This window comes from Carcharhinus amblyrhynchos, chromosome 2, assembly GCF_965287045.1.
Source record: "Carcharhinus amblyrhynchos chromosome 2, sCarAmb.v2.hapA, whole genome shotgun sequence".
Lineage (NCBI taxonomy): Eukaryota > Metazoa > Chordata > Chondrichthyes > Carcharhiniformes > Carcharhinidae > Carcharhinus > Carcharhinus amblyrhynchos.
The window spans coordinates 81,733,195-81,757,144 of record NC_137325.1 but is presented as its reverse complement, the minus strand read 5'-3'; the positions used below and the strand labels follow the sequence as shown (position 1 = coordinate 81,757,144).

Here is a 23,950-nt window from a genome sequence, read left to right as displayed (position 1 = left end):
CTGATCCATTTCAGGTCAGCCATGATCTTATTGAATGGTGGAGTAGGCTCGAAGGGCTAGATGGTCAACTCCTGCTCCTATTTCTTATGTTCTTATGTTCGTACTGAAACAGACATCTGACTAACAAAGGTGCTGGTAGGAAAATTGTTCCGTGAACACCCTGGGCTGATACGGCCTCCAGCTGAGAGCCTTCTTCCTGCTCCATCTTCTGATTGATGCAGCTTCCTCTGTGGCCTTCATTCATTTTGCAAGTCAGGCTGTATTCCAAAGGGTGGTAGGCCGGGAAGTGAACCAGTGTGTTATGGATGGGACTGCTTTCTCCAAATGGAGATGGTAGGGGAAAGGAAGATGATCTGGTGAATGTGAAGGCTAGTGATAGAAAAGGTGAGAAAAAAAAGGAAAATCTAATATGCAGGTTCTAGGAGGGAAATAGTGAGGTCAGAAGTGAAGAAAGACAAACCCAATTGAAAGCCCGATCTAGGGAGTGGAAGGAGAATCCATGGCTAAGAATAACAAATACATTTCAGAAGCTCTGCTGTGGATGGTGGCATTGTTAGAGCAGATGAAGTGGAGACTCAAACTGGGAGAAAGGAATGGAATCCTTGTAGAAATTAGTTGGAAATGAGCTTGACCTAGATAGTTATGTGAGTCAGTGGAACTCCCAGTTCTGGAGGTGGAGTGAGAGAATCCCAAGGAGGGAAAATTGGACCAGACGGTTATAAATGGATGGAAGCTCTGTTAGATCAGGAAGCAGCATTGAAACAATTATCAAGATAATGGAAAATGAGGAAAATTTGAGCAGATATAGAGCAAAGAAAGTGATAACTACTCCATAAACAAAAGTAGACATAGCTGGGGTTCCCACAGTGACAGAGAAAGATGCTGGAATTGAGAGATAGTTTGTTTCGAGGGAGAGCAAGTTCAGCCAAATGGAAGAAGATGGCTGGAAACTGATTCACTCACTGTTTAATAAAGAAACTGAGGGAGTGGAGAAGAATGGTGAAGAATGAGTTATGATGTGGAAAGCTTGCGAGTTTACTATCAAATAAATTGGTTGGACTTAAACCTGGTGTTGTCAGACTTCTTACCGAAGAATGAGTTATCCAGTGACTGTCTGCTATAGTACTAAAGGAACTGATTTGGGCCAGAAACAGGAATCCTTTAAAATGGCAGAGTACATCACACCAGCAGAATGATAGATATTGATGGACAGGAACTGGATAAAGACAGAGTGTAAAGTCAAGATACGAGGAAATTAGTCAGACAAGGGCAGGCATTTGGTCCTGTCTGTGTACCTTGTGGAGGAGGTGGAAGTTAATCGGAGTTGGGTATTTAAGTATGTAGCATGGATCTTTTTAATGAGATAGGGTAAATTTTCCTCTCCCATAAAGCAAACCACCTCAATCTCCATTCTGGTTTCTGAATTTTTATTTAGGGTGAAACATTTTCTTGAAAATTGTGAGCAGTAGTTTGCTTTAGAGAAACCCTTATCTACATTTGTAACAATGCCTTAATATCAGACTGTTTTATGACTGCTCCTCATGTGCTAGAATGGTCATTGCCTTTTTGCATCAAATCCAGTTAAAAATGTGATTATTTGTGTCGTACATCAATATAGACAAACTTAACTTTAACTTTAAATTACTAAATATAAATATAGGAAAACAAGTTCAGACCAGCATTCACTAAAACGATGCCAGTAACTTCAGTGATATAGGATTAGATTCCAGCCTCCAGTTAATTATGATTTCAAATCAGTTGACATCAGTAAGAAGTTTTGTCATTTGCTAATTGAGCTGTTAGGTGAGTAAGGCAGTGCCATGTCCATTTTGCAGTCTAATGCCTGCTGTCAGTCAATAGCATTATGGTATTGATGTCAGCCATTATTCCTGCTGGCATAGGGAAAAGTTTGGTTGTGAACAGTGAGAAGTAACAATGAAGGACAGAAAAATCAAGAAATATTGAGAGATGGCTGCAGTCTGTAAAAATATTTTAAATATTAGAGGTTGAATTTTTAAAATCAATTTCAGGTGTTCCATCCTAAAAGTTTTAAGCAAAAGACAACTTGTATACTGTGAGGACCAAGGTACTCCTATGGGGTAGGCTGGTGTCAGAAGAGGCAGGGAGTAGAAGGTTTACTGATGAACCTGGAAATGCAACCAACATTTAATTTTGTGAATGATTTGTTCTCTCCCTTTTTATATTTGTTTAATTCATATAAATGCATAAACTGGGCAAATAAATGTTGGAATGATGTTGGTTACAGAACATGTCTGTCAAAGAAGTCTTTGTCATCTTCCATATGTGAACAACAAGTCTTTATTAACTACTTGTAACTATATACATATATACAGTAAAAGGTACAGGAAAGGAGCTGTCTCCATTTCTAAGTCTTAGTACGTCTCTGCTCAACACTAACTTGACTCTAGATTTGGGTCATGTGCCTTCTTACATCACTGCGTAGACAGTACTGTACTCAGTCTCACGTTAACCCCATACGTCGTAGATGCTTATGCAATAGTAAGTGAAATAGTTGCTCTACTAAGCATGAGCAACCTTGCTAGTGGCATTCACATCCCATGAAATGATTTAAAAAACATACTATCCAGTCAATGCTGAGCTTGGGTTTAAATCTAACCCCAAAGTGACGTGATGAAAGTTTCCTGTCTACTGGCTGTAAGAGTTGGATGAATTTGATCAGCTTGGTTCCTACTGGATCTCAGTATGAAACTGACAATTTTAGTACTTCAGTATTATCAATCAGAAAGATCCTAGAACAAGAACTGGACAAATTTGCCCAGAGGCAGTGTAATATATCCTTCAGTGTTTACACATTAAAATTTTAAGAAATGATAATTCAGGTTCAAGGTTTGAAATAACCATCCACTCCAATAGTACAAATTTACTCGGCCAAATATTTTTGTCATAGTTTAAAACCACAAATTTCACAGAGGGAATTTCACAGTAACGCCATTGCAGTGTTAATGTAAGCCTTACTTGTGACTAATAAATAAACTTTAAACTTTAACTTTAAAATTTATTAAGCCTGTTCTAAGTCAATATGATGAGCTGTTGTTAAGGACTATCACACAGACATCAAAGAAGGATCTCCGAAATAATAACGTAAAGTAAGTTTAGTATTGCAAAGATGACAGATGGCATGGATTTATTTGGGTTAGAGGAATAGTAAATAGCTAGGATGAATTACTGACATCTGCAATATATTGTTCAGAGCAGAACAGATGAAAAATAACACAAAAATAGCAAAGAATGGAAAAGTGATCCAACCTATAATGCCCACTTTATTTTAGCAAGGTTTTAGCTTACTCTCAAATGCTTTACTATAATAATGATCTATCAGCAGAGTTATCTACGTAAGCAGTGGATAGCCACTTAAGGTGAGTAAAAACCTTTTAAGTCCCACTGTCAAAGGCCAAGTGGAATTTTCCAGCGGACCCACAAACTGTAGTGAACGTTGCAGCTGCTTGGAAGCAGCCTCCTGATGGCAGAAAGGAGCTCCAGGCTGTTTTAAAATCCCCCCACCCGCTTATTGGCCTGGCGTCAGCATCAGCCACCAGGTGCCCCAGGGTGAGGCAAAGACCATTTCTTTTTGTTTTAGATTTAAAAATGATGATGAGAGGTTGTCTCTATTTTAGGGAAGATTCCCTCACTCAACTATTGCTGTTTCAGTTCTGGAGGGCTTCCTAATGGCCGTCCAGCTTTGAGAGTCAGCCCATCAACCTTAATTGGATAGTGAGCCTATCCTCTGGCCACTAATCGGCCAATTCGGGTGAGTGACTGTTCTCCACATCATGCAGTCTTCTGACTGCCACTTGAGCCTGACGTCAGGGTCCTGAAGTCCACATGGGAAATCCTGTCCTGGGCTTGGGAAAGTATAAGTCAACCAGTCAAATATTCCATGTTGGACAGCACATAGATATGCATATCAAATGATCATAGGCTGGAATTTTACAGTCCCTCCCACTGGCAGGATTATGTGGTCCCACCCCAGCCATGATGAGGCCATAAAATCCTGCCATGGGCTTGATGATGGTGGTGTCCTTTCAGTCAAACAGCCTGATTTCCTGTGGAAAATGTGAAAAATAAGCAATCAATCCATCAGTTTGCCATTGTGCAGGTTAAGATTACCCATTAAGACACAAACATGTTCTGAAACTTAATTTCCATGCTACATGATTAGACTTTGGTGATCCTATACACTGACACTTTCTAGTAGTTTTACTTTGGCTTCAAGAGGTTAAGAGTTTGTTACTGAGATTGTATAGTTGGAGCTCTTGAGGGTAGAAGTGGCACTAATCAAAGTGAAAACAATCATTTTCAAAGCACCTAACTGCAGCTATTCTGTTGTTCACTTATCCAACGCCTAGTGGGCACAGGTTTGTTTTATGTCAACATTTTAGGGAATTGCATTGATGCCAGTTACTGTGAAGAGATGATGTGGAGATGCTGGCGTTGGACTGGGGTGAACACAGTAAGAAGTTTCACAACACCAGGTTGAAGTCCAACAGGTTTATTTGATAACAAAAGCCACTAGCTTTCGGAGCTCTGCTCCTTCATCAGGTAAATGGGAGTTCTGTTCACAAAGAGGGTATATAAAGACACAAACTCGATTTACAGAATAATGGTTGGAATGCGAGTCTTTATAGGTAATCAAGTCTTAAAGGTATAAACAATGTGAGTGGAGAGAGGGTTAAGCACAGGTTAAAGAAATGCATATTGTCTTCAGACAGGACAGTTAGTGAGATTTTGCAAGCCCAGGAAGTCATGGGGGTTACAGATAGTGTTACATGATCCCAAGATCCCAGTTGAGGCTGTCCTTGTGTGGGGTACTTGGCTATCAGTCTCTGCTCAGCGACTCTGCATTGTCATGTGTTGTGAAGGCTGCCTTGGAGAATGCTTACCCGAAGGTCAGAGGCCAAATACACGTGACTGCTGAAGTGTTCCCCAACAGAAAGAGAAGACGCTTGCCAGGTGATTGCCGAGTGGTGTTCATTCATCTGTTGTTGTAGTGTCTGCATGGTCTCACCAATGTACCGTGCCTGAGGACATCCTTTTCTGCAGCGTATCAGGTAGACAATGTTGGCTGGCTTCCAAGAGTACGTACCGTGTACCTGGTGGATGGTGTTCTCTTGTGAGACGGTGGCATCTGTGTTGATGATCCGGCCCATCTTGCAAAGGTTGCTGTGGCAGGGTTATGTAGTGTCGTGGTCACTGTTCTCCTGAAGGCTGGGTAATTTGCTGCGGACAATGGTCTGTTTGAGGTTGTGCAGTTGTTTGAAAACAAGAAGTGAGAGTATGGAGATGGCCTTGGCTAGATGTTTGTCTTCGTTAATGACATGTTGAAGGCTCCGGAGAAGATGTCACAGCCTCTCCACTCCGGGGAGGTACTGGACGACGAAAGGTACTCTGTCCACCGTGTCCTGTGTTCCTTTGGACTCATGGTGAACAATTATTGGAACAACTATATGATGACATCAACAAGTTCCATCCCACCATCAGACTCACCATGGACTACTCTCTGGAATTGATTGCTTTCTTGGACACATGCATCTCCATCAAGGACGGTCACCTCAGCACTTCACTGTACCGCAAGCCCATGGATCCTCATGATGCTCCACTTCTTCAGCTTCCACTCTAAATACGTTAGAGAAGCCATCCCCTACGGACAAGCCCTCTGTATACACAGGATCTGCTTAGATGACAAGGATTGCAACAGACACCTCTAGAAGCTGAAGGATGCCCTCATAAGAACAAGATATGGCACTCGACTCATCGATCGACAGTTCCGACGCACCACAGCAAAAGCTGCACCGCCTCCTCAGAAGGTAAACACAGGACACGGTAGACAGAGTATTGTTTGACTTTAACCTGGTGTTGAGAGACTTCTTACACTGAAGAGAAGCAGCAACATCTGTATTCCTTTTATTCGATCTACTAGTGCTGACGACAGATTCAGTTCTACTCATGGTCTACATCAGAACATTCATAACCCTCATCCTAAATAAGTAAATCTGGGCTTGTGTTTGAATAACTAAGGGTGCCGTAACACGTGGTGAATCAGGAGGCGGAAAGGTCTGTCAAATTGCCTGTTAGATGCTTCTTCACTATGACTGTAAGTGTTCAGTTTTTGAGTGAGCACACACATTTATCAGGTTCACACTGAAGCTCAATGATGGAAGTTGAAATGATTTTATTTGTAGACTGAAGATGGCCAGCTGTTCTGTAGTTTATCTCCAATCCCATCAATTGTTTGCTGGAAGTGAGGCACGGTATTGCAGTGAGGACAATGGAGAAGAGAGCTGGTATAATGACACAACCTTGTTTGACTACAGTTTTTACAAAGATACAAACTGTGTTACTTCCTTTGCTGAGGGTCACAGCTTGTAGTCATCATGGAGTAGACGGAGTTTGGTGACAAATTTCTGTAGTCAGCCAAATTTGGGGAGGATACCCAATAAGTCTTAGTGGTTGAGAAAGATCATGTATTATAGTGGTGCTGTTCCTTGCATATTTCTTGAATTTGCTGCTCATGTCCAGGGTGCCTCTCAATGGGCAAAAATCACATTGTGATCTGGAAGGAGCTCCTTAGCCATTGGGAGGAGACTGTTGAGGAAGAGCTTTGCAATGCTCTTCCCTAGGATAGGCAGCAGACAGACTTCTCTGCAAATACTATAATTGGACATGTCTCCATTCTTGAATACAGTCATAATCAGAACTTTCCTGAAATAGCCTTGCATGTGCTCTTCTTCCCAGATGACAGATACAAAATTGTGCAGCTGTGCCCAGAACATGTTGCCACCATGTTTCAGAATTCATCAAGAGGTTTTATTGCCTTTTAACTCAGAAACTGGGCTCCTAGTCGTTGTCAATTCTTTTTCGAAAAAGTAGATGATTTCTTCTGGATCTGATAAACATTATCCAAGCCCATGCCTGAGAGCACTCTGGTCTTTATGGCAATATTAAAGAACAATATGTGGGCTTTTTGAGCCCTATGTCTTTTTAATAATATTATAATTTACTTTTTGTGCTGCATTGTGTTTTCCCTGTCTTTTTGCATCTGTGAATCAATTTAACTGTAACTGAATGTGGTCAGTAATTTGACCTCAGCAAAGTGTTTTAGTGATGTGAGTATTTTCTGCCTTCTGCATTGGCTGAAGATTAAATATATGTCTATTTAATTTACCTAGATACATTAGGCCAATACAGCAGAGAGTAAAAATGCACACTTCAATTTGCAGAAAAGATCTGGTTACAAAAATCATTGGTCATGCTGTTAAAGGAGGAAAAAGAAATCTGAATTTTATCATCCAATGGTTGATTTATTACAAAGAATTTGAGTTTGTTTGTGAAACAAATGGGGATTCAACTGAATATATGAAAGCTGTCTTTATCCAATCATATAATTTGTATCAAATCACGAGGTATATTAAATTATATTGGTAAGACTATACCTGCAGTATTCCATTCGGTTGTGCTCTCCGTATTTAAGGGAGGATATACTTGCATTGGAAGGTGCATTGGGCTAATGCCTGGGATGAGGGACTTGATTTGAGGAAAGGCAAGCCCCAGGTTATACCTATATTTACTTGAGTTTAGAGTAATGAAAAGTATTCTTATTGAAAGATTTTGAGTGGGATTGACAGAATGCTGAATTCACATTGCTACTCATGCAGGAATCTGGAACTAGGGTGTGCGTTTCAATATAAGACATCCCAAATTTAAGACAGAGGAGGAATTTCTTCTCTCAAATAGTTGTTAGTTTGTGGAATTGTCTTCCATAAAGAACAGTGGAGTCTGATACTGAATACATTCAAGGTTGAATTAGGCAGATGTTTTGATCTACAAGCGAGTTAAGTCTACAATATTATTGAAAGGTGTAGCAGGCTTGAGGGGCCAAGTAGCCAAATGCTCTTTTCTTTATGTTCTTAAATGAGAATAAAATATTGATTGCATGGTTTGGGCCATTTCACATGAGCAGGAACATTAAACACACCTGCACTTTCCTTCGTATTGGATATAATTGAACGCTATATTTTTTTTAAAATGTTCTTAAAGTTACAAAGCCAATGCACAGGATGAACCAAGCAAACCTGAATCCATCTCTTTGCTTGCTCCAAAAACCAAATCCAAATTGAATCCAATTCATGGTCCCCACAAGAGAGATGTACAAGATCCAAGCAGTCAAGGTAAGGCATTGCACCCCATCTTCGGCTTGAGCTGACGCTTGATCTTAACTAAAAAAACTGAGAAGCGATGAGTCCTATATGTAACCTACCAGATTTTTTATTTTAATTTAATGTCATTGCATATTCAAAATTGGCATAGACATGACACCTTAAAGTGGAATTTCTTGTAACATGACAACATTAGGATATTTTAAATTATTCTAAAGCAATTTCGCTTGAACAATCATCTACACCAAATGCCACATGATTCAGATTTGTTGGAGTTGTGTCACTGTCTTTAAGCAAAATGGAGTATTATGTAAATACATGCAAATAATTATAATTTTTGAGGTTATATTTGCACTATTGAAGGGAAAAAAATCAATTCTCAGCATGTTGCCTTGAAGCAATAGAATATTAAACTGTTCCATGGTGAAGTCGCTGTGGTTTCTGCAAAGAAGTGTCAGAATAAATGGTGTTTCTGACCACAGTACTTGTAAATCAGCTCAAACACTGTGGTCATTATCATAGCATTGTTACTGTAATTAGTCAGCATTTCTTTCTACACCACCCGGTGAAATTAATAAAAAGAAATCATTACTGACAAGTCAGCCTCTCTGGGTTTATTAAAATGCTATGAAAGAGTGGGAGTTTAAAAAGTTAAGGAGGAGATTATTATCTGCTTTCACAAGGATAATGCATGATGTTTTTTGCTATGAGCCCATTATGAAATTTAGAAGTGATTATCACCTTCCAGCTAGTGACAAAAATAAAATTGTTTCACGAGTGCTTAAAAGGATATTGTTGTTCCATCAAAGTGACTAGTGATTATGGTACTAGTTGGCATCAATAGTGGAGCATTTCTCATGGAAGCTGACAGCATATTTAGGCTATCTCCTCTATAACAACCTCAGGAAGCTTTGGAACATTGCAAAAATTGTGTTTTGAAAAGACTCCTGAAATCTGTCAACACTTGGGTTCGGCACCCCTGTACACCATGTGTCATGAAATTATAAAACTAGTTATAAAGCATGTAGCACACAGGAAAGTTCAAACAAGATCATGATGAAAGAACCAATGTATTTTAATCATTTTGATGCCTCCAAATTTATAGAATCTCTGTTGGATTAATCTGTTTTTTTTTCAGGAAGCATTAGATCAAGCTCCTTTCTAGCTGAACACAAAACACCCCTGTTTCAAATATGATATAGTTCTGATCACACGTCACTATCCTGAACTGGGAGGCCTCAGACTGACTGAAGATTGGGCCTCAGGCCGCATTAATTTTTTTTATGTAATCTGCCACTGCCTGTTGTGTCTCCACAGGCTGCTGTCCCATTTTAAATTGATGAGGCTGTTTGCCTCACTGATAACTTTTCTCACTGGTTCTCCCTGAAATAAAGCACTGCATGCCAATTTTTCCTGATATACTGGTGCAGGAGATTAATTCAGAAGCATAGCTGTAACACTGTAAGAAATATTTATTTTCATCCCTTAAGACTTATCTTATTTAATGGCTTTAAACTAACTCTGTTTTGGTAAGAGTTAAGGTTTATACGTAAGACAGTCTGATTAAATACTGTAACAATGTTGACATTTTGCAGCATTGTATTTGAGCAGTAGTTTTCAGGCTACAACTGAATCTCACAATATCTCATTGTGCCTTGGGTTCACCTCATTTGCCTCTTGCCTCTGATCAATTTCCCAAAACTTTCCTGAATTTTGTTGAAGTCTTCTACCCCAATGCTCCATTGGGACATCTTTCTTGAAACTTTTCTATAATTCAAAAACTAATGAGCTGCATTAAATAAATTATCAGTTTCCAACCAAAACCCCATGAGCTAATGCAAAATTGCCACATACCCAATGTCTCTGCATGCTCAAGTTTCAAGATTCTGACATACCATAGCCCCACCCACCAGCCAACAACATCTATTTTGACCCTTGGGAGCTCGATGATCTAATTTTAGTCAGGGTGAACGAGAGAATAATAGAAGTTATAGGCAGGTGGTCACACTGGAGCCTCGGGAGAATGACACATGGGTAACAGTCAGGAAGGGCAAAAATCAGAAGGGTGATGTCCCAGAGAGGACCCCAGTGGCAGTCTCTCAAATTATCAAGGGATGGGCAACAGATGGGAGAGGGAAGGGGAGTGATCAGTCAGTGGAGGAATCCCCTGTGAGTATCCCCCTCCAAAATAGGTATATTGTTTTGGATTCTGTGGAGGGAGATGACCTTCCAGGAGTAAGTCGTGAGGACCAGATCGCCTCCGTGGCCTAGAAGGGAAAGAAGGGGACGAGGAGAGAAATAGTGGTGGGGGATGTGATAGTTTGAGGCACAGACAGGCGGTTCTGTGGACTCAAGCGAGTCTCCAGGATGGTAGTCTGCCTTCCAGGTGCCAGGGTCCTGGATGTCTCGGAGAGGGTAGGAAGTATATTAAAGGACGAAGGGAATCAAACAGATGCGATCATACATATAGGTGAGAAAGACGTAGGTAGGAAGAGCAGGGGGGTAATACGTGAGCAATTCAGGGAAATGGGTGCTGGACTAAAGAGTAGGGCCTCTAGGGTATCAATCTCTGGACTGCTCCCAGTGCCCAGTGCTAGTGGGGCTAGGAACAGCGAGATCCTTCAATTGAACACATGGCTAAAAGATTGGTGCAAGAAGGAGGGTTTCATATTTTTTGATCATTGGGAAGTTTTCATGAGAGAAAGGCACCTGTATAGGAAGGATGGGGTACACTTAAATGGGAAGGGTACAAATATCTTAGCTGGGAATTTAGCTGGAGTGTTTCGGCAGGGTTTAAACTAATGTGGAAGTGGGGTGGGGATGAAACCAATAGCTCAGTAGGCACTGAGGTTGGGGACGAGTTGGTTGCTGGGGAAAGGTTAGATGAGAAGAGGATCGTTCTGGAGAAGAAGGACCCAAGTGGGCCTGGAGGTCTGGAGTGCGTCTGCTTCAATGCAAGGGGCATAACGGGTAAGACAGACGGACTTAAGGCCTTAATGCTTACACGGAATTTGGGTGTGGTTGCGGTGACAGTGTTTTGGTTAAAAGAAGGACAGGACTGGCAGCTGAATATTCCAGGGTATAAGTGTTTTAGGCGTGACAGAGGAGGGTCTAAAAGAGGTGGGGGAGTAGCAATATTAGTTAGGGAGCATATTACAGCGGTGCAAAGGGTGGACAATTTAGAGGAGTCATGCTATGAGTCGCTGTGGGTGCGCTTTTTGAAGAAAGCACAGTTTTGCTTGGGCAAGAGAGCTATAGATATTTATTTTGAAGAAAGGTTTAGAACTGAAGTGATTTAACACCTTCTGTATGATTTGAGATTTTAAAATGTATTTATTAGTGTCACAAGTAGGCTTATATTAGTCACCACACTCTGGCGTCTGTTCAGGCTAATTTAGCAAGGCCAATGCACCTGTTTGGACTGTGGGACGAAACTGGAGCACTTGGAGGAAACCCACGTGATCGCTGAGAGAATGTGCAAAGTCTGCACAGACAGTGACTCAAGCCGGGAATCGAATCCGGCTCCCTGGCGCTGTGAGGCAGCAGTGCTAACCACACCATTCTGTAAAATGACTGCTGTGTGGCAAATTGAAAGAGGTGCAAGCGAAACATTGGCTGAACTTGGAATAAGTGTTTTGGACCTTGGATGGTGAGCATAGAGGAGGTAAAAGGACAGGTATTACACCTTCTGTGATTGCATGGGTAAGTGCCATGACTGATGGGAGAGGTGTTGGATACAGTGGAGGAGTGGACTAGGTTATCCCAGAGGGAACAGTCCCTGCAGAATACTGACAGAGAGAGTGAAGGAAAGATGTGTTTGGTGGTGGTATCACACTGGAGTTGGTGAAAATGACAGAGGATTGTGCTTTGTATGTGAGGCTGATAGGATGAAATGTGAGAACAAGGGAAACTCTATCCTTGTTCTGGGAGGGAGGGAGGTAATTTAGTAGGATGAAATATGCAGCAGTTCAACAAGCTATTCTTTCACCTGCAGGCATGGAAACCCAGACTGTTAACATGACCTTTTTCTCCACTTCAGTATAAAACTAAAACAATGGAAGACATGGTACAATAGGGAACAATAAATTTGCTATATGGAAACAAATTACGGTGGACGCTGGAATCTGAAACCAAAAGAAAAAGTGATGAAAACTCTCAGCAGATCTGGTAGCATCTATAAGGAGAGAAAAGAGCGGATGTTTCAAGTCCAGATGATCCTTTGTCAAAGCTAAAAGGCATAGAAAGTGGGAGATATTTATACTGCAGGGGGAGGGAATGAAAGATAAATCATATCCACAGAAACCAGGGCAAAAGACTACTCATAGCTGTCCACAAAGGGAATAAAGGGTGTGAATGGCCAAACAGTGAAGAAGCTATAAGCTGTGACAGATGATGGGGAAGAGGGGAAAAGATGGAACAGAGGTAGAATGTAGAAAAGGGGAAGCGGGGGAGAAAAGGTAAAGGAAGGGAGAAGGAGTGGAAGAGCAGAAGAAAAATGAAGAAAGCCAATAAAGAAATAAAAGAGAACAGTAAAAAATTTAATAAAATGGAATGAAAACAAAGGGGGCCAAGGTGGAGTAGGGCAAATCAATTTGTTGAATTTGATGTTCAGACTGGAAGGCTGTAATGTGCCTAGCCGGAAGATGAGATGCTGTTCCTCCAGTTTGCCTTGAGCTTCACTGAAATATTGTAGCAAGCCAAGGACAGACATATGGGCATGGGAGCAGAGTTGTGTGTTAAAATGGCAAGTAATCGGAAGTTCAGGGTCCTGATTGCACACAGACCGAAGGTGCTCAACAAAGTGATCATCCAGTCTACACTTAGTCTCTCTGGTATAGAGGAAACCACATTGGGAGCAGCGAATGTAATGTACCAGATTTAAAGAGGTGCAAGTGAAACATTGGCTGAACTTGGAATAAGTGTTTTGGACCTTGGATGGTGAGCATAGAGGACAGGTATGACACCTTCTGTGATTGCATGGGTAAGTGCCATGAGTGACGGGAGAGGTGTTGGGTACAGTGGAGGAGTGGACTAGGTTATCCCAGAGGGAATAGTCCCTGCAGAATACTGACAGAGGGAGTGAAGGAAAGATGTGTTTGGTGGTGGTATCACACTGGAGTTGGTGAAAATGACAGAGGATTGTGCTTTGTATGTGAGGCTGATGGGGTGAAATGTGAAAACAAGGGGAACCCTATCCTTGTTCTGGAAGGGAGGGGGTAATTTAATAGGGTGAAATATGCAGCAGTTCGACAAGCTATTCTTTCACCTGCAGGTATGGAAACCCAGACTGTTAACATGACCTTTTTCTCCACAAGAATTTTATTTGAAATGAATTCAAGCTGCCCAAAATTAATTCTAAAATCCATTGCAAAAACCTGCTCCCAACTCAGTATAAAAAATCTATTAAATAAGTAGATTTGCATGTTCAAGGCCCAGGGACATTGAGATAAGACAGAACAGTAACTGTACCATGCTCTGGGACACACATTAGAACTAGGACAGTAAAGGGCAGGAGGCAATCAAGGCCTTGGGGACATTGCTAATGACAGGACAAAACAATGGATGTACCAGGCCCTGGGGCACAAACCTGTCAGAACAATCTTTAGCTGTGTCCCTTACTCAACCTTCCCCAAAACTTTTAATAATTTAACTCCAGCAGCTTTCACCTGCCCACTGTCTATTTGCTTCCTTTGCCATTGACTTTCCACACACATCTCCAATCCAAACAGCCTTGTGGAATTGAAAGATATCAGCTGTCAGCAAATGCTTGTGATTTTGAAATGAAAAGCAATAGCAGCTCATTACCAACAAATCTCTGGGTGCCAGAAAGTATTCTTTCTGCAAGTCAGGCAAAAGTGGAAAAGCCATCTTAATAAATGTCATATGAGCCTCATAAATGGGAGTAGGAAGGAGAGTGAATAAGCTGATCATCCACTCAGTAATTGAAATGTTAGTAACTATCAATGTGTTACACTAGGAATCACTAAACCAATGTGTACAATTGTAAGAGTTAAGTACTCTTCCTTCTGCACAGAACCTAACTTTCAAATTATTGTTTTCCTCGTGGGCCTTGTCTAACTTATAGGTCTCTGCAATGCCCTACCATCCTCTCTGAAATGGCTAATAGTCCATTAGTCTCAATAAGAATGATTTGCAGACAGCAGGCAACTCTGGAGAATTTGTTTCCTTTGATGTTTAGGGGGTCTAGAGTCTTCTGAAAATGGGCTGGCTCAGACCTATGTTAATTCTATGTATAGCAGATAAATTAATCAAATAATTATACTGAGGTCAATAATATTGAAACTTTATTTCCACTATTAAGATAGGCCATGTCTTAATTATGTGTTGGATGTAACAAGGTGTGTTGCCCTCCTGCAGATGACATCCCCACAGATATTTAATAACTGAGGCCATTAATTGGCTTGAAGCAGGACATTTGTCCCTCAGTAACAGGAAGCCCTGCTTCAGAGAGCTGCTGGTCAATCAGAAGTCAGCACCTCTCAGCATATGCAGCACCACCTGAAATGGTTATCACTGCCAGAACTACAGCAGTCTGAAAGGGGAGTTGAGCTGTGATGGAGAAGACAGGACCGGAGACGCCTGGGGTCTCACCAGAACCAAGTAATAGGCTCCAGCAAGGGAAGGGGGATGCAGGTGGAGGGGAGGCAGGGTAGATAGGCCAGGGGAGGGAAACCTGGAGGAGAGTGGTTTCTGATCATATGTGCTCCTGATTGTGCAGGACTGGCTAACACATATGATACTGCAAAGCTGCCTATGATCAGGTGTACACTTACATAAACATATATTCCAATGATTATACCAGCATATTATCTTGACATGCTAATCAATACAATATCACAACATGTCTATACCTCAAGGTTTTGTCTACATTCGGAATTATGTAGTCCATTGGCTGACTCAACCCCAGACTCTGTAACAATCACGTGAGCGTGTGCCTTTGAGCTGTCTGTTCTCATCCTGAAGATTGGATGTGTGTGGACTAACTATCCTCAGTCCTTGCTGCGGACTGGAAACCTAAAGAATCAAGGAGGGTTTTCTAACCAGCCTGCCTTGGCTCTTGTATGCTTCTGTAGTTGCCTCTAAACTGTCTCTGGAAGTGTGAGGCCCAACTATGTTCTGCTTTAACCTCCCCAACTTAAAATATGGCAAGCAAGGATTCTTTTTTAAAGAAAACAGGTCTGCCAAATTAGAAGATTTCTGGTCTCAACATCCCCACCTTTTCCCATTCGTGCATGGGACTCATTTATCCTGATTAAATCACAGTAATGGCCTAATTATGCCATTGGAGAGGCATTCATTTGTCACTCAAAGTCACAATCGGACCACAACTGGGCAGGTTGCCTGATGCAACATGCCCTCCCGCCCTCCACCCACCCCCTGCTGTTGGTAAAATTGTGGTAGGGTTGGGGACAGGTTTTTAGACATTGGGCATGGCACCCATCAGATTTTATGTCTCCCTGCCTTCAGACTGGCCAAAGGGGAAGTGATAAATCTGGTCCTGTGTGTCAGGTGTTAAATCTTCCCACACATCCAGGTGGAAATCAAATTTATCCCTAGTGCCTCATTAATCATTCATCATCATTTTCAATATTCCTCACATGACACAATTGTTCTTATATTGTGTTTAATATGACAGTTGTGTCTGGTTAATAAAAAAAATAGGTATGGTATTCCAAGACCCACACATTGGAAGCTGGTGACTTGAGCACCCTAATAAGCAGAATGTGAACACAGCTACAATCATCCCCTTTCCTTAGACATGTCATCCATTCTCCAAGTAGTTAAGCTTTCAATGCAGAATCACAGCAAGCAAAATAAATTGATCTATTAATAAAACATGACTCCATTTCAAAATCTGATGTTTTCAAAACAACACTGAATAATTCACTTTTTTCCAGAGCTCCCTATTCGAATGCTTGGCCCTAAGAGAAAAGGAGAGACACTGAGAGTTGTTGCATATTTGAGTGCAAATGTTTGTTTTCTTCATCAGTAATAAAACTCTGGAAGAGGGCAAGGGCAGAGAGAAAGTTACCAATTAACCAACAAAAAGATTCATGGGTTTAAATATTAGTGCTTTTGTCAGGAAGCTCTCAAAATACTGGGGAATATGCAAACTAGAGAAGTGGGGAGGGCAGGGCTCCTAAAATCCTAGAATGATTATGCACAGGATAAAGTCATTTAGCCCATCATGCCTGTGCCAATCCTTTCAGTTTGTCCTACTCCCTTGCCACACCATATAGACAACACCCTGCCCTCTATGAAAGATGATACACGTGCAGCGGCGTATGGGGTAGCTTCATATGATCAAATTACTGATGGCTGAAGAAAATAACCTGTGAGATGCAGGTGCTGCTACAAATTTCACATATGGAGTGGTTATCAGATTTCATTAGAGTTTTGTGTTTTCAGTGTTGGCACCAATTTCCCAGTCATTGTAGCCACTAGTTAGAATGGTGGCACATTCTAGCCTGAATCTGGTGTTGCCATTTTCCTCTCCCAAGTCTGAAAATTAACATCTGACGACTTCATATTACGCTTCCAAACATCCTTGAAATCAAGCTGTGGATGTTTTACTTCCAGTTCCAGATACCTCAGCAGACAGAAAATCCTTGCATATACATCTGTCTTCCATCTTTCAAGCATGCCTGAGCCAGTGAAGTTGCCTCTGCTTGATGAGTGCCAATATACATGAGAAATTTGTCTTTGGGCAGACTGCCACATTTGAGATGTTCTCCTTTCATGAGATGCCCAGAATGTGGTACAAACAGCTAAGATGAAAGTTACTGAGCCTCCTTTCTTGATGGCTGTGGACCTTTACAGGAAGCCCTGCAATTTTGCCTCCTTCAATATTCAGCCAATTCCTTTTTAAAATATATTATTGAATTGACTTCCATCACACTTACAGGTTTCCTTTTGTGCAGTCCATTGGTTGGATGGGATGAAATTACAGATTGATTTTTGCTATTCCGATTATGGAAATTTATATATAAAGAAAAGTTCTACGTTATATGACATAAACGTAAATAACTAAATGGACAGTTGGTTTAAAAATAGGTGTTTTTTATATTGGAGTCTTATAAGCTGTCCATTGGGACAAAACAATTGTTTGGTTTAATGGAGCAGTATTAAATGGTGCTATTTGTTAAAGAAAATAGCTCACTTAAAAATGCAGACTATTCTACTGAGTTTAAAAGTGTTCTTTGCAGCGCCAATAAAACGGAGCTGCATTCACCAACACAGGTTTACAAGTTCGTCAGTTGCCTGTAATACAAATTAAAGAGGATGAATTTTAATTCCTGGGTGGAACTTTGGTCTATCGAGCTGCCAACTCATCCAGGAGTAGCAGTGGGGAGCCATAGACAATATTAACCAAATAGCCTGGATTTCAGCCGGGGGCAGTTTCCTACCTGATAAAATTGTGAGGCATTATTGAGACCTGACAAAGGATTCCAGCATTATGCTGTTGTCAGAAGAAAAGTCTAAGAGAGTTCGTTGTCAGGGGAGGGAAAAAAGGAAACTCAAGGTTTTCTTCTAGCTCACAAGAAAGTCTAAAGTATGTTGTTTTTTTGTAAGATAACTTTTCTGGCTCCACTCATCTTCCAGTCAGCTTTGGGAATCTATCAATGCTATTGCTCAGCTTCATGATTAAAATTGCAGTCGGGCCCCAGTACCTTCATTCGAGTCCAGTTAACTTATTTGCCAGCTCCACCTTCAGAGAAATAGCATTACATCAATCAATTCATCATCTCTATTCTACTATACATTAATTTATTAAATATGGTGAAGAATTGTCCACTTCACAGCAATCCCACTAAACATTGTGATGTATTATTCCAGTCACACATCAATTGCACTGCTTGATTGCACTGACTCGTCAGAGATTTACATTCAAATCTTGCGCAAGTGGGTTTGTGTGAAAATTACTTATCTTCTCCTCAGCAAATTCAGTACAGTGTCCAAAGCATTTGAAGTTCAATTTACCAGTGACACCCTGGAAATATCTGATCTGTTGTGATGTGGTCTCTTGATTCTAGTTTGGTCTGTTGTGTCCCACTGTGGTCTGTTTTGTTCAGTCTGTTCTACTAAATTTCATTGGTTATTTCTTTTTTTCCCCTTTGTTTTGTTTGGCTCTGTTCTGTTGAGTTGTTTTTAGTTCCCTTCAGTTTTTTTTTCTGCTCTATTTTCTGGATTTACAGATGCCATTGAGGACAGTGGAGAAGGTATTACATTTCATTTTTTTGCTTTAAACCATATTTCTAGTTTTATATTTGTCTTTATGGGTGAAATAGCTCTTAGGGTTTTCAAGCAAACCATTTATCTAAGTAAGATGGGAAGCTGTGGGTAACCCACTATCCTGTGTTTTATATTTTTATTACTTGTTAAAATTTGTGTGAAGTGACAAAAGCTGAAACTGATTCCTCTGCTTACAGCTCAGCAACCATCCATGTTGGCAAGAAGCAAATTAGAAGGTTAAGAGAAACCTAGACTTAGGTATCAAATGTTTACTCAATAACGTTGTGCTGGAGAGGGATTGCCTGCTCCGTTCTTTCAGTTCTTTCTAGAATACACCATGAAGCTTAGCTGAAAACAGAAAAATCCATTAATCAGTTGGAACACCTGAGCTCCAGAGAAACTTGCTTGATTGACAGCTTTGCCTCTCTGATATTGCGTTGAGGGCATTAGGGAGAGTTACAGAACAAAAAGATCTAGGGATACAGGTTCATAGCTCTTTGAAAGAGGAGTCACAGGTGGATAGCATGGTGAAGAAGACATTCGGCATGCTTGGTTTCAACGTTGTTCAGAACATTGAATACAGGAGTTGGGACATTTTGTTGAAGTTGTACAAGACATTGGTAAGGCCACACTTGGAATACTGTGTGCAGTTCTAGTCACTATTATAGAAAGGATATTATTAAACTAAAAAGAATGCAGAAAAGATTTACTAGGATGCTACCGAGACTTGATGGTTTGGGTTATAAGAAGAGGCTGGATAGACTGGGATTTTTTTCTGTGGAGCATAGGAGGCTGAGGGGTGATCTTATAAAATAATGAGGGGCGCAGATCAGCTAAATTTGTCAATACCTTTCCCCAAAAGTAGCGGAGTCTAAAACTAGAGGGTATAGGTTTAAGGTGAGAGGGGAGAGATACAAAAATGTTCAGATGGGCAATTTTTTCACACAGGATGGTGAGTGTCTGGAATAAGCTGCCAGAGGTAGTAATAGAGGCAAGTACAATTTTGTCTTTTAAAAAGCATTTAGATAGTTACATGTATAAAATGGGTATAGATGGATATGAGCCAAATGCAAGCAATTGGGATTTGCTTAGGGGTTCAAAAAAAAGGGTGACAAGTTGGGCCAAAGGGCCTGTTTCCATGCTGTAAGTCTCATGACTCTATATCCACTGTCAATTGTACAGTGTTTTCTTACACATGGTCAAAAGGTTTCAAGTGCATGTAGTTTCAGCTATTGAAACTTTAAAGAGTCTGGGTCACTGACACTTTTATTAACCTGTAGCAAAATGATCGTTTTTTAACATAGTGGACATTTATGAATGAATGACTTTTTTACAAGATGACTTTGCGTAGCCTATTCTCACTGTAGGGTTCATTGGTTCTATACAGTGGATAGTGGGTCAATAGACATGTAAGTGTCACAGCGGGCATGAAGGCCCATGGGGGTGTGGGTGGAAGGGCATGAAGTGGCATGGATGGAACATGGGGAGTGAGACTGGGGCGCTTTTTAATTTTTATTTTAACTGGAACTAACCTTTTAGGTGGCTCACCTCTGCCCCCAGTAGCTGCCCTGGCCACATCCAATGCCTTTCCCAGGTTAGCTGGCCTGTCTCCAACCTACACCCATCCTGCCACAATGAAAATCCCATTCTTGCAGACACGTCCTCCTAAGGCGAGTGAGACAAGCCAGGAATTTTCTTGATTCCTTCTAGCTGCCTCAAGGATGACAATCCAGGCCATAATTGAGAAATGTCTCGGATCCTTTAGATTCTGGAACAGTGAAAATAACTTTGCTACCATACAACAATGGCAAGCTTAAACTCCAGCAGATATTCTGGAAAAGAAGTTTTTTTTTAATTCTTAACTTCCCATGTTTTAAAAAAAATGTTTAAGCTAAAAATGGAAGTATGACTTAAAATTGCAATTTATTGGTGACAGATGATTAGCATTATGATAATATCATAATCTTGTAATCATGCCATAGCACACACTGCTACTTACGTAAGGCAGTGTTTTTCCTTCAGGATCACCCTTTTAGATGTGACTGGCAATGGAGGAAAATAAGAAAAAGTATCTAATTTAGCCAAGAAATGGACATTTATGCGTTGTTGGCAGAGTCCAATAGGATGCACACATTACCATACCAATTACTCTTCTGGTAACTGTGAGAATTATGTCTATTACAATGAAAGATAACTGCCATTTCATATCGTACACCTATTGTTTCCAAACTCTTTACCAATTTTTACCAACTCAGTAGAGCCATTCATCTATCCATCTTGTGATCAGTGATCTTTCTCTGAATAATTTTACATGCAATCCCAACAGCAGTTCTATCACTGGCCATCATTGTTAAGTTGGAATATTTAAATTTTATATGACTTGGTTTTATCTCCATTCTTTGTTCTTGCAGCCGGATCCTGCTGGGAGAGATTTTGCAATCCAACCATTGCTGGAGCACTGTGAAAATTCCCACATGAGTATTTGGCTGGGCATTGTATATGCATATAAAGGGCTTCTTATGGTATGAGTGTGCTGTTTTTAATTTAGAGAGAAGTTTTTGATGAATCACACGTATTTTTCAAATTGTACAACTTTGCATTTTCTTTCATATTCTCACTATGTTTGATCATGTGCTCAATTTGTTTCTGAGCATCCAAGCCATGTCCTTAATTCTAATCCCTTTTCAGGATGTTTAGCCAGGTTCAACCCACCAGTTTACAGGTTCTGTATTCTAGCTCAATCCAGTGCACTGGCAGCTCTGACCTCAGTACAAAGTCTGACAACACCAGGTTTAAGTCCAACAGGTTTATTTGATAGATATGGTCAGACTTCGTGCTGTGTTTACCCCAGTCCAATGCTGGCATCTCCACATCAGCTCTGACCTCACCCAGCGTTTGTGGGAAGACGTTCTATTTGCATTAGGCCAGAACGTCTGCACTGCCAAAGTGCATCTCATGTGTCTGCCATGCCCAAGGGGTCAGAAGATTTGGTGACTCACACCTGTGTAAGGATTTTGATTCAATTTTTCTTTTAATTAACCAATGGCTTTACGGGTCCAAGCATGAGATGTGGCCACATTGACACAGATACTTGCCAGTCCCAAGTCAACAAGGTGATTTTCCATTGACCCCATGTACTCCAGCAACAGTGGGGATTCCAACCCACATATTTCTGTGGCCTACATTGCTTACAATGACCATATTCATCCATAACAATATTCTAAATATTAAGCACTTCTTTCAGTGTCTATATTTTATGTCATATCTTTAACAAAATAACAATTGCTATTAGTTTGCCATTATCGAAATAGTTGGAAAGTGTAACAAATTGAGAGGCCAGGAGGTACGTAACAACAATCTAGCTGTATCAATGCTAATTTGTTAAAAATCCTTTCATTATTTGTTTTGTTATTAGTGGGTGAGCATTTACTGTATCAACATAATAGTCCTTCATCTTACTTTAGCACAAGTGTCAATGCAGCTAGTTTAAATGGATTATCTTAAATTAATGAATTAAACATTTACCTGCTCAAATTGCAAACAGTGTTTTAACTGTTTTTTTCTATTTTTCAGTTGTTTGGATGTTTCCTTGCTTGGGAAACTCGGAATGTGAGCATCCCAGCCTTGAATGACAGCAAGTACATTGGAATGAGTGTATATAATGTAGGAATCATGTGCATAATAGGTGCTGCTGTTTCATTCCTAACTCGAGACCAACCAAATGTCCAGTTCTGTATTGTTGCTCTTGTGATCATTTTCTGCAGCACCATCACTCTCTGCCTGGTTTTTGTGCCAAAGGTATGTGGAATGAGAAATTATGAATAAAGTAATTTAATGTAATGTAATACTTCATGATTAACATGCTATGGTATTAATGCACTTTTTTAAACTCCCCAAATACATTTGATCTTTTGATGGTGAGGAACCTCACTTGCTATGCCACATATATCAGGAAGCCGCTGGTGTACTGGCTGTGATTTCCTCACTAGTGAAAGGGCATTGAGTAAGATTCGTATCAACACCAAATGACGGAGACTTGAATAGATAGTTAGATAGAATATTAATTGGATAAACGGACAATTTCAGAGCTGCACTCATCAGCATATCTGAGAGATGATTTCCACCATGAAACAGTTGAGGAACCAGGCTGAAGGGCTGAAATCAATAGTGTAGGAGAACATCAAGGCAAAACAAGTGAAAGAGAAGGGTATGGTGACAATTTTCCAATAATCAAATCTTCTCTCCTAACTCAAAGGTGACACTAAGCCATTTAAAATACAATGGTTAATATCTTGCTTAAAACCAATGAACAAATGATTCTCATACAAACAAAAGTTGCACTAATACGATAAGCACTCATTTCTAGGGTTTTAAATCTCTAGTGCAAGGCACAATTAAATGTGAGAGAAAATCTGAATGCAGCATTTGGTTTTGGTCTTTCTAACTCAGTTGTCCCAAATATTGAATTTGTGCTCTGGCAAAGTCATTTCGATCATCTTTACAAGATCAGTGGCATAAGTTTTGCTGTCCGGCACAAGAACTGTGCTCATTGCTGGCTTTTAAGATTTAGTGGGCCCGTTTCCTGTCAATTTTCATGCAACTTTCAATCTGATGTCATCGACAGAAGATCTGTAGCATTAAAACAATTATGTCATTAAGCAGGCTGAGCAGACAATCAGTTTGGAGAATTCTCAAAGACAGCAAAACAGAAAGTAAAATGTAAGATAATAATTCAATTTTAATCACTCTGTAGAAAGTGAAGTAAAGGTTGCAAAACATACACACAGGATTACGGTAGGCACTCAAATATAATATTTAAAGAATGTATTATTTTAAAAATCAAGGAATTTTTATTATGGTATGGAGTGAATAACATTTCACACTTCGAAAATTAATCTTCCAGTCAAAGAGAGTATTCAATGGTAATTATAAGTTAGTGTGCCATTAAAAACTAAGATACACCTCTTCTAATAACATTTAACATTTTTAATGGCATTTACAGTAGACAAAGTGCATGAAAAGTTGAAGTTCATAACAAATCACTTTTTTTTCCATACATAAAGACTGCCACACTGCATCGTGTGGAGAAACAGGGTATCCCTGACAACTTCTGGATTTCCACTTTTAACTGGAAATATGTGGAGGCCAGAAATTTATTTTTATTCATTCTTTGGATGTGGGCATCATGGGCTAGGTCAGCATTTATTGACAGCAGCTGTCCAAGAAGGCAGCTCACTATCACTTCCACAAGGGCAATTAGGGATGGGCAATGAATACTGGCTTATCCAGTTATCCACACATCCAAAAATGATTTTTTTAGAAATCTAGCCCCTACATATTTCCAGCTAAGAATGGAAATCTGGAAGTGGTTGTCAGGGATACCCTGTTTCTCCACATGATGCAGTGTGGCAGTCTTCATGTATGCAAAATAAAAAAGTGATTTGATATGAACTTCAACTTTTCGTGCACTTTGCCTATTGTAAATACTATTAAAAATGTTA

At 40.3% G+C, this 23,950-nt stretch overlaps 1 protein-coding gene across 3 annotated transcripts in view; it reads left to right on the top strand.

The window, feature by feature from the left end:
- gabbr2 (gamma-aminobutyric acid (GABA) B receptor, 2) overlaps window positions 1-23,950 on the top strand; it is a 909,903-nt gene that overhangs the window by 851,326 nt on the left and 34,627 nt on the right. For 2 of the 3 annotated variants that reach the window (XM_080208024.1, XM_080208042.1), the window contains exons 14-16: window positions 18,413-18,436; window positions 20,861-20,971; window positions 22,023-22,247. In XM_080208024.1, the coding sequence (XP_080064150.1) occupies window positions 18,413-18,436; window positions 20,861-20,971; window positions 22,023-22,247 (360 nt within the window). The remainder of the gene's footprint in view (window positions 1-18,412; window positions 18,437-20,860; window positions 20,972-22,022; window positions 22,248-23,950) is intronic. The other variant, XM_080208032.1, reaches the window with a different exon arrangement.